This window comes from Schistocerca cancellata, chromosome 2 (genome assembly GCF_023864275.1).
Source record: "Schistocerca cancellata isolate TAMUIC-IGC-003103 chromosome 2, iqSchCanc2.1, whole genome shotgun sequence".
Taxonomy (NCBI): domain Eukaryota; kingdom Metazoa; phylum Arthropoda; class Insecta; order Orthoptera; family Acrididae; genus Schistocerca; species Schistocerca cancellata.
The window spans coordinates 787,336,094-787,348,179 of record NC_064627.1 but is presented as its reverse complement, the minus strand read 5'-3'; the positions used below and the strand labels follow the sequence as shown (position 1 = coordinate 787,348,179).

Here is a 12,086-nt window from a genome sequence, read left to right as displayed (position 1 = left end):
CGACCACATTCTTTTGAATGCTCTTCACAATACCAAAATGACATTTTTGTCAATTTCGGGAAAAGGAAAAAGTCGCAAAAACTCAGATCAGCGAATAATGTTGGGGGAGGGGGGGATGAGGGAGGGAGGGAGGGGAGGTAGTGGAACAACAGGAATGCCTTTAGAGATCGAAAATTCCGTGATGGAAATGACCGTGCGACATGGGGCGTTGTCATGATGCAGCATCCACTTGTGTGCAATGTCCGGTCTCACATGATTTATCCTTTTCCCGAACCTTTAAAACATGTGCTTGATAGTTTGTTCTGGAGGAACAAATTCTTTAATCACGACACCGATGCTGTCCAAGAAGCAAGTAAGTGCTGTTTATCCAGAATTCATCGGCTGTGACCGCACGAGTGAGCCACTCATGGTCACTGGCAATCCTCCCATTAAGATCAACGTACACGTTTCTTCGACTGTCCCTGATTAGTTGTGAGATTTTCTGGCGCCGTTTTGGCACTAACCTTTCGCATGTGGAAAACTTCGGTTAAAATTTGATATATGGTGAAAGTGTTTAACAGGTCACCCATCATCGTTATCGTATAAACATACTGTCATTTGACCATCGGACAGACTCTCGTATGGACGACATAGTAATAAACATCCCTGGCGTAGAGAAACAAGTGAAAGTTTTGAAACGAAATAAATCACCAGATCCGGATGGAAGCCCATTTCGATTTTACAAAGAGTATTCCTCGCCATTGGCCCCGTACCTAGCTTATATTTATTGTGAATCTTTCCACCAACAGAAAGTCCCAAGCAACAGGAAAAAAGCGCAGAAGACTCCACTATAGGCTATAAGAAGGGCAAAAGAACGGACCCAAAACATTACAGACCAAATTCCTTAACTTTGATTTGCAGCATAATCGTTGAACGTATTCTTAGTTCGAGTAAAATAAAATTTCTTGAGACTGAGAATTTTATGTCCACGGATCAGCACGGTTTTAGAAAGCATCGCTCGTGCGAAACTCAGCTTGCACTTTTTTCACATGATATGCTACGAACTATGGATGAAGGGCAATGGACAGATTCCATATTTATTAGTTTCCGGAACGCATGTGACACGGTGCCCCATTGCAGGCTATTAACGAAGGTACGAGCATATGGAATAAGTTCACAGATATGTGAGTGGCTCGAAGACTTTTTAAGTAATAGAACCCAGTACGTTGTCATAGACGGCGAATGTTCATCCCAGACAAGGGTATCTTCAGGAGTGCCCCAGGGAAGTTCGGTAGGATCTCTGTTGTTTTCTATATACATAAATGTTTGGCGGAGAGGATGAGCAGCAATCTGCGGTTGTTTGCTGATTATGCTGTGGTGTGCGAGAAGGTGTCGAAGTTGAGTGACGGTAGGAAGATACAAGATGACTTACACAAAATTTCTAGTTTGTGTGATGAATAGCAGCTAGCTCTAAATGTGGAAAAATGTTAGTTACTGCGTATGAGTAGGAAGAACACGCCTGTAATATTTGGTTACAATATTATTAGTGTTCTGCTTGACTTAGTCATGTAAATATCTGGACGTAGCGGTGCAAAGGGTGAACTGTGGTAGTGAAGGCGAATGGTCGACTTCGGTTTATTGGGAGAATTTTAGGAAAGAGGGTTTCACATGTATAGGAGATCGCATATAGGTCGCTGGTGCGACGTATTCTTGAGTACTGCTCGGGTGTTTGGGAGCCGTACTAGGTCGGATTGAAGGAAGACACCGAAGCAATTCAGAGGCGGGTTGCTACAGTTGTCACTGGTAGGTTCGAACAACACGTGTTACGAAGATACTTCGGGAACTCAAAACAGGTATCCTTAGAGGGAAGGCGATGCTCTTTTCGAGAAACACAATGGAGGAAATTTAGGGAACCGGTATCCGAAGCTGACTGCCGAAAGATTCCACTGCCTCTAACGTACATTGTGCGTAAGGACCGTGAGGGTAAGATTCGAGAAATTATGGCTCATACGCAGGCATATACACAGTCGTTTTTCGCTCGCTCTATTTGCGAGTGGCACAGGAAAAGGAAAGATTAGTAGTGGTAGAAGGTACTCTCCGCCATGCACCGTACGCTGGCTTGCGGAGTATCCAAATAGCTGTAGATGTATTTTTAAACGTCGGTCTGATCTCACAAGAGCACGCACATGTTCGACGTTTACGTTGGTTTTAGAAGGTCTCTCTGAGCGAGGTCATCTTCAGCGTATTCTTGGCCTTCCAAAAACGATTTGTGCCAGCAAAAAACTTGCACTCTTGTTATGGAACGTTTCCCATACGCCTATTTCAACTTTCCAAAGGTCACATTCGCGGATCTTCCAAGTTTAACACAAAACTTGATGACGTAACGTTGCTCTAAATTCCGTTGTTCGATTTTCGTAACACACAACAAAATACAACTTCACAGATGGCGCTCTCAAAAATCACGTGATGGCTGTACGGACTTGAAACTCGGATTGAGCGTCTGCACGCGATGAACATACGGGTCTACACAAGTAGAATAACACAGCGTTGCCAGATTACTCACAGTGTTGTCAATACCATTACTTTTGTCGCACACCTCATGTATCACTGCCTCTGGAGCGTTGTGACTGCCGTTCACAGTGCACTTGATTTCTCAAGCGGTATACTATCAATAAAAAGAAAATTAAATACGTTGCCTTTGAAATCACTGACACAGTTTTATTATGATTCTGGGGGACCGCCAGAATGTTGTTACTTGGAAAGGGGTCACGTCTTCAAAAACGTTAAAAAAACACTGCCTTACACCATATGTAGTACAGAAATGGAACATTACATGTTCACTAATCCTACTTCACCTTTATGTTCATGTCATATACAGGGTGAATCACCTAAAATTTGCACTGCAAATACTGCGGACATGGAAGGTGCTATTGATGTGTGGTTTTCGCAGAATGGATAGGTATCAGGGGCTTGTATTGTTAATCAATCAATAGATTGTATTACTTAGAAAGTGTAATTTTTTGCAAACATACCCTTTTTTTAAATGGAACAATGCCTATTGACACTGCCGAAGGTAGGGTAAATTAGAATGTCAATGGTGTTCGTTGCAGGACTCTAGTGCGAGTCGCTTACGAGCTGTCGTATTTTCGAAAGATTCCAGCTATTGCAATACCTGAGGTAGCACACAGTAAAGAACTTGCATACATTAATTATATGGAGCCCGCATCTCGTGGTCGTGCGGTAGCGTTCTCGCTTCCCACGCCCGGGTTCCCGGGTTCGATTCCCGGCGGGGTCAGGGATTTTCTCTGCCTCGTGGTGGCTGGGTGTTGTGTGCTGTCCTTAGGTTAGTTAGGTTTAAGTAGTTCTAAGTTCTAGGGGACTTATGACCACAGCAGTTGAGTCCCATAGTGCTCAGAGCCATTAATTATATGGATTCTGACAAGTAACGACACAGTCTTATCACCACAAGTTGTATTCAAAATTATCACCGGCAGCGGCAGTACACACTTCCAGTCTGGTATGGAAAGACTGCTGCACACTTGGTAGCATTTCAGCAGATATGTCCGAGCAGGCTGCAGTAATATTTCGCTGGATGTAATTGGTTGTAGCTGGTATGTCCTTGTAGATAGCGTATTTCAGCTTTCCCCGGGGAAACAGTCTACAAGCATCAAATCCTGAGAACGGCTCGGCCGAAGCACATGTCCTCTGCGTCCAATCCAAGGATTTGGAAACAATGTTAAGACATATTGTAGTACTTTGTGAACTATAGGCTGAACAGCCATAATATTACTGCCAGAGGTTCCTTCTAGGCTGCAGAAGAACGGTTTCTAGCATCCGTGGCAGATGGTCTGTTAGGAGGCTGCGATACTTGTGCTTCTTCAGTGCTCCGTCTCTGAAAAACGGGCCAATGAGCTGATGGTTCACTGTCCCACGCCATACGTTCACACTTCACGCACACCGACGTTCCATCTGACGGAGCCAACAGGGGTTGTCAACAGGCCAATAGCGCATGTTTCGGAAGTTTACCTGGTTGTGATTGGTAAATGTGACTTCGTCACTAAACAAGACACATGATACATCTGAAATATTCCAGAAGTATCATGTATGGGCAACTGAAGTTGACACGATTCTCATTATCATTTCCATGCAACTCTTGATGGAGAGAGATATGATAGGGAGGGAACCTACGTCGATGTAGAATGTGTAAGACACTTGCCTGATTCATGCCACTTCCTCGAGCGGTTGCTCAGGAACTACCGTGCAACAGCAGCAAGAACATTAATTTCCGATTTTTGTGTCGCCACTTGTTTCCTTCTGTTACGTTATCTACGAGTTACACCACCACGTTCACGTAACTGGTTGAAGAGGTTGATAAATAAATACCAAGAAAGTTGAAGCCTGTTGGGATATCTCGCCGCGTACACTATACAAGAACGAATTGCATTCTTCCTACACTCGCCATACATCGTGAGATGTCGGTATTTTCTGCATTGATGAACCCCATCGTCGATTCAAGACTACCGAATGTGGCGAATTCTCTCCAACCACTTTACAATGGTTCGAAGTGCTACCCAGGATATTTAATACACACACCTCAAAAAAAAGTTCTGCATCACCCCCGGTTCCCACATCTCCTGAAGATAGACGTTGACTGTGGATATTATATCACAGACACAGTCCCTTTGACTCTTCAGAACTGTCACTAAACCCGCCCAAAGATGTAAACAACCCTGCATGAGCAGCGCCTATTAGACGGAGGCAGTCCGACGGACGATCAGTTCCAGTCATTCCACCAGGAAGGAGGTACTCGGCTCGTCTGTAGTTCAACCATGCCTAGACGGTCAATACCGCGGTTCGATCGCGTCCGCATTGATACTTCGTGCCAGGAAGGACTCTCAACAAGAGAAGTGTCCAGGCGCCTCGGAGTGAACTAAAGCCATGTTGCTCGGACATGGAGGAGATGCAGGGAGACGGGAACTGTCGACGACATGCCTCGCTCAGGCCTCCCAAGGTCTACTACTGCAGTGGATGACCGCTACCTACAGATTATGGCTCGGAGGAACCATGCCACCATGTTGAAAATGCTTTTCGTGCAGCCACGGGACGTCGTGTTACGACTCAAATTGTGCGCAATAGGCTGCATCATGCGCAACTTCATTCCCGGTATCCATGGCGAGGTCCATTTTTGCAACCACGACACCATGGAGCGCGGTACAGATGGGCTCAACAGCATGTCGAATGGACCGCACAGGACTGGCATCACGTTCTCTTCGCCGATGAGTATTGCATATGCCTTCAAGGAGACAATCGTCGGAGACGTGTTTGGAGGCAACCCAGCCCGGTCAGACTTAGACACATTGTCCAGCGAGTGCAGTAAGGTGAAGGTTCCCTATTGTTTTGGGGTGGCATTATGTGGGGCCGACGTACGCCGCTGGTGGTCATGGAAGGCGCCGTCACGGCTGTACGATACGTGAATGCCGGCTGCGGTGACCGAGCCGTTCTAGGTAGGCCTTTCAGTCCGGAACGGCGCGACTGCTACGGTCGCAGGTTCGAATCGTGCCTCGGGCGTGGATGTGTGTGATGTCCTCAGGTTAGTTCGGTTTAAGTAGTTCTAAGTTCTGGGGGACTGATGACCTCAGATGTTAAGTCCCATAGGGCTCAGAGCCTCTTTTGATACATGAATGCCATCCTCTGACGGATAGTGCAACCATATCGGCAGCATATTGGCGAGGCATTCGTCTTCTTGGACGACAATTCGCGGCCCCATCGTGCACATCTTGTTCAAAAATGGTTCAAATGGCTCTGAACACTATGGGACTCAACTGCTGAGGTCATTAGTCCCCTAGAACTTAGAACTAGTTAAACCTAACTAACCTAAGGACATCACAAACATCCATGCCCGAGGCAGGATTCGAACCTGCGACCGTAGTGGTCTTGCGGTTCCAGACTGCAGCGCCTTTAACCGCACGGCCACTTCGGCCGGCCGCACATCTTGTGAATGACTTCCTTCAGGATAACGACATCGCTCGACTACAGTGGCCAGCATGTTCTCCAGACGTGAACCCTACCGAACATGCCTGGGATAGATTGAAAACGGCTGTTTATGGAGGACGTGAACCACCAACCACTCTGAGGGATCTACGCCGAATTTCCGTTGAGGAGTGCGACAATCTGGACCAACAGTGCCTTGATGAACTTGTGGATAGTATGCCACGACGAATACAGGCATGCATCAATGTAATAGGACGTGCTACTGGATATTAGAGGCACCGGTGTGTACAGCACTCTGGACCACCACCTATGAAGGTCTCGCTGTATGGTAGTACAACATGCAATGTGTGGTTTTCATGAGCAATAAGAAGGGCGGAAATGATGCTTATGTTGATCTCTGTTCCAATTTTCTGTACAAGTTCAGGAACTCTCGGTATCGAGGTGATGTAAATGTTTTTTTTTTTTTATGTGTAGATGCGACTGTTCAAAAGAATGCGATTATCTATGCAGTTTAATACTTGGGATTTTTTCTGTTTTTCGAGTATCATGATATCATTATCCACGGTAATGGCGATCTGTCATTAGTTAAATAAAGTGAAAATTTTATCTACAAAGTTGGTGTATGATTAATATGCAGTGTATCTTTCTCTGTCAGTTCACATTTTTTCCCTTCAGTTTTTGCCAAAATTGCCTTACGCTTTGTTTTCTTTTTCAGATTTAACTAAGAAATAGCATTAGAGTTACCAGAGTTGGTGGACAAAGTCTGAGAAAGCAGTGGCGGTGCCTATGATTCCCTGCGGCTCTATAGGGGGCGAAGCTTTGGAAACCCGACAGATCAAAACATCTGCTTAAGATGCGGAAGTAAGTATAATGTGCTTCTTGATTGGGTGATAAGATACCAGCTTGATAGAAGTAGACTAGACTGGGTGTTCCCCGTTGTTCTATTTCACACAGTGATAATGTTTGCGAGATAGTTTCACACAGGCGCATGCACACGTTGAGTAGTAAAGGCTCGATATATATCCGTCAGCACAGCGAACTCTTTATGACAGTGTAGGACAAAAATAAATCTGATTCATGTAGGCACTGACACCACCTACTTAATGTAAATCACCCCAAATGCACTTCAGGCATGCTTGAACAGTTAACATGGTTCAAATGGTTCTGAGCACTATGGGACTTAACATCTATGGTCATCAGTCCCCTAGAACTTAGACCTACTTGAACCTAACTAACCTAAGAACATCACACAACACCCAGTCATCACGAGGCAGAGAAAATCCCTGACCCCGCCGGGAAAAACAGTTATCATGGCGAAACATTTGATCACTGTTAGAGGCGGAAACTTCTGTGTGCTGTGTCTTCCAACGCCCTACGAAATCAACAAACTTTTACCTTAAATGTGTTTCTACATTGTAGTCTATTGTTACATACATAAAATAGCAATGTCACCCAATTTGCCTCAGGGGAACTCCGCCTCCCCAACGGGATTTGTGACTTCATTATTACTGATTTCAGTCGTTCGTGAAATTAATGTTACTGACGTGTACTGAACATCCACAAATATAGAGGAAGTGTAAGAGGTGAATTTAAAAGGCTTACCTACAGATATTCCAAAAACAAGGGAAATTTTCCCTTCCTTTGGAAAGTAAAACATATCTTGGTACAACTATCAACTGCAGATTGAATGAATCTTTAATAGACAAGGTTTGGCTTCCAAGTCATCAAGGAAAGTTGCACAAGATTTCAATTAACTCCAAATATTGTATAATGAAAGTTTTCACCATTGTCTGAAGCATTTGTTATTTTTCTATGTTATTAGGATAAAACTGTCGGATAAAATAGAAGTTTGTGTTGTTATGTAACCTGAACACGCAAATTATAGTGCTATTTATTGGCTAATTATTATTATTCGTTTTAAATTTCCAATTTTTTACGTCATTTTTTTACATCCTCTTAAAAGGAATTATATGAGCGTCCATACTGAGTGGAAAACATGTAACTGTTTTAAAGCCTATCGAGACTGGGTCAAAGAGTATTAATTATGATACCTTTTCCGTAGTATAAGTCGCAATAGATTACTGAAACAGCGACTTATTTCACTCCGGTAGTCACTTATTAGTGCGGTAGTCTGCGAATACCACGATTGAAAAATCAGAAATCTTCCAGGTGTTTCAAACCAGTGAACTGCACATTCAATATTCCACGAACCTGTAGGGGTCGCGTCTTTTCAGCTACTTCACAGACTGCTGGAAGTGCAGAAGGAGGGAATTATCCATTGAGAATCATTGAGAACTATTTTGCAGTTGGGAATTTATCGTACAATGAAGGAAAACTTTCTGATAATTTTGGTTCAACAGGGCAGCCTTAGAGGTGGTAAATTTCATGAACGAAACCCAACTGTATCACATATTTTTATAACAATACATTGTTGCTCGTAAAATTATAAAACAAGATCCTGTTTCGTCCAGGCGAAAAAATGTCGCCTTTGTCGGACAATTCTGTCACAGTCAAATACATTTAATCCACGTCTCTGTGTTTGACTGTCTCTCAAAGGGTTCATTCGATCACTGGGGACAAGCTCTGACATCGGACATGTGTTATTCTCAAACTAGTCAAATGCTACGACGATCGGCGATGAAGTCCATTTCAAAATCTCTGATTGACACTGCAAGTTTCTTCGCTGTCTTTCTAAATGTGATGAAGTAAGCAGTAAGTACTCCGATTAGAAAAACTATTTGTTAATCGTTAAAAAAGATGCGAACAGCTGACATGCTGATCACATAAAAACGTTGAAGTGTTTCCTTACCATTTCTTTCGAAACTCTAAAAGTTTTACAAACATTGGTAAATGTATGTGGGTGTAGGAACTGCACATTTCGTACGCGAAAAAGGATCCGACAATACCTGTCGTCATAACCTGTCGCCATACGAGACTGTCGTAACTCACCACAGAAACCCGTCTAAGGAGAAATGACTGCTGGGAGCCGAAGCGGCTGCTTTGAGTACGACCGTGGGCTGTGAGGAATATATCCGCCCAAACCCGGTTTTACGACCTACAACTGCCTCAAGGATCTTCCTTTGCGGTTTTCTGATAAGAGTAATTTATTACACTCTTGGCCTAGTCCGCGTAGCCGGAGCGTAGGTGTGGCTGGAAGCCTTGTCACATTTTGCCAAGTCACTAAAGCTCAATGACTGTTCGCCCAGGGCAATAAAAGTTCCGTATCTCTCTTGTTGCTTCGTCTAGGAGGTTGATGTACCTCTTCATGTTACTTGCGGAAAGATCATATTGTAAAGCGAATAGTCGTTTCATTGCTCACTCAGTACTTGTTTGTTAGGAAATCTGGATGTGATGGCAATTATAAAAACGCGAGTAATCACTGTCTTAAAAAAAAATATAAGAATTTCCTGAGTTTCTTACTCGTCATCTTAATTTCTTGTGTTTTGGAAAGTCTCTCAAACATCACAAATACCATACTGTCTTCTTCTGCCAACAATACGAGAGCAGAACTATCATTTAAGGGGAATTCTGAAGTTAATTGACTTACGCATGTTACGGAGATTGCATAACGCTTAATCTATTCCCAATGCTCATCATTTCCAAAGCGGCTTAAGTCGTTTTATCAGTTATCTCAGCGTTTTCTAGCCCAAAACCACGTTTAAGACGTGTACTGATGAATACCATCACTTGGAAAGCCGAAGTTCTCTTTATGTATATTGTCCTGTTCGAATAGACTAATCTACAATGCGCTAGTTTATGGAGCAGGGGTGTGAACAAATCCATATTGAATCCACGCAGGTAATAAACGATCTTTAGTTTGATACATTCGCCAGCTTGACAGTTGGTTTTTGGTAATTTTTCGCGCTCGTGTGGATAGTTTCTAGGTTGGTCCCCAAACAATACGATAACACTGGCAAATGCTTACAAACACAGACAGATGTCACGCACTGCTCTAGGTTAATTTACAACTGTTGCTAAAGGAACGGCACCCATTCACAAAGTTAAAACAAAGTAAAATCTGCCAAATGATGAAAAACAGCTGGTTCAGACCACACTATTCACCGTGAGCCAACCCACGGATCGAACTTGCACAGGCTATCGGTTATTGGTCGTTTGCGACCAGTGATGAAAAACAGTATCTCTTGCTGGATGCATATGGGTACCTTCAAACACCTGGACGGTACGGTGGCGCACCATTTCCGCTGCGTTCTCAGGGTCAAAGGAGACTTACCTTTTTTCTCTATTCCAACTAGACGCTAGCCCGCCCGTTACAAAATACAGGTCGAATTATACAGTTGCAGTTGTGAATGGAGTAGCGTTTAGTACAAATATTTTGTTCTAGATTTTATTATGTTGTTCTTCCGATCGGAATCTGAGCCGCTGCCGATAGCGTACGTTGCATCATTGATGTCTAACCGCAGTACTACCTGTGCCTTGCGGCATGGAGGTGGAGAGTTTTCTCTTTGAAGGAGGAATGCCAAAGGATAATTTGATACTATTTATAAATATTTTGCACAATTAAGTGACTAGAAATATCAGGAATGAATTTTAAGATCGGGCTGAACTCGAAATTAATTTACAAAAGAACTAAGTAAGGAAAGTAATGGAGCTATAATCGTTTTGTGCAGTAAGTAACTACTTTATTCAAAAATGTTCTATTGCTATCCGTTAGAAATAGGTGTAACGTCCTCTTCTCGTCGTTCTGGGGAAGAACGCCATAACGGTGCAGCTGTAGAACACTCGCAACCATATTCTCCTAGGTACTATTATTTAAGAAAGTACTTGGTAACCGTTATAGGGTATTCTCGACTTAATATCGGTTGGAACAGCGACCACCTGAATCAGAAAAAAATAGCTTTAGTCGACACTCGCACTTTTATTTTCTCAAATGACTAGGGGTGTCCATATCCAGTGCCGTCATCGTTGCATCCTTGTAATATACAAGCAGTTCCTTACCAATGGGGAACAGATGTAAGACTCGGTACTTACATAGGTGTGTCATAATAATGAATAATATGTAACTCCTACTTTGGTAAACGAGCAGGCAGTAATGTTCAAGTTAATAAACGATGGGTGTTCCTCATACATGCAAACGATCTTCCATCTAATATACGAGGTGCATTCAAGTTCTAAGGCCTCCGATTTTTTTTCTCCGGCCTGGAAAGATATAGAAACATGCGCATTGTTTTAAAATGAGGTTGCGTTCATTGTCAATACGTCCCAGAGATAGCGTCACCGTACGGCAGATGGAATTTTACCGCCAGCGGCGAGAATGAGAACTGTTTTAAATACTTAAAATGGCGACTTTTTCCTTACTTGAACAGCGTGCAATCATTCGTTTTCTGAATTTGCGTGGTGTGAAACCAATTGAAATTCATCGACAGTTGATGGAGACATGTGGTGATGGAGTTATGGATGTGTCGAAAGAGCGTTCGTGGGTGCGACAGTTTAATGAAGGCAGATGAACAGATCGCCTCCAGAGTTGGCATTTCTGTGGGTTCTGTGCACACAATCTGCATGACGACCTGAAAATGCGAAAAGTGTCATCCAGGCGGGTGCCACGAATGCTGATGGACGACCACATGGCTGCCCGTGTGGTATGTTGCCAAGCAATGTTGACGCGCAACGACAGCATGAATGGGACTTTCTTTTCGTCGGTTGTGACAATGGATGAGACGTGGATGCCATTTTTCAATCCAGAAACAAAGCACCAGTCTGCTCAATGGAAGCACACAGATTCACCGCCACCAAAAAAATTTCGGGTAACCGCCAGTGCTGAAATAATGATGGTGTCCATGTTCTGGGACAGCGGGGGCGTAATCCTTACCCATTGCGTTCCAAGGGGCACTACAGTAACAGGTGCATCCTACGAAAATGTTTTGAAGAACAAATTCCTTCCTGCACTGCAACAAAAACGTCCGGGCAGGGCTGCGCGTGTGCTGTTTCACCAAGACAACGCACCCGCACATCGAGCTAACGTTACGCAACAGTTTCTTCGTGATAACATCTTTGAAGTGATTCCTCATGCTCCCTACTCACCTGACCTGGCTCCTGGTGACTTTTGGCTTTTTCCAACAATGAAAGACACTCTCCGTGGCCGCACATTCACCAGCTGT

At 43.7% G+C, this 12,086-nt stretch overlaps 1 protein-coding gene across 1 annotated transcript in view; it reads left to right on the top strand.

The window, feature by feature from the left end:
* Positions 1-12,086, top strand: part of LOC126162645 (ATP-binding cassette sub-family C member 4-like) — a 335,428-nt gene that overhangs the window by 13,952 nt on the left and 309,390 nt on the right. Inside the window, exon 2 of the mRNA XM_049919282.1 lies at positions 6,686-6,831. Coding sequence (XP_049775239.1) covers positions 6,824-6,831 — 8 coding nt within the window. The 5' untranslated portion in view covers positions 6,686-6,823. The remainder of the gene's footprint in view (positions 1-6,685; positions 6,832-12,086) is intronic.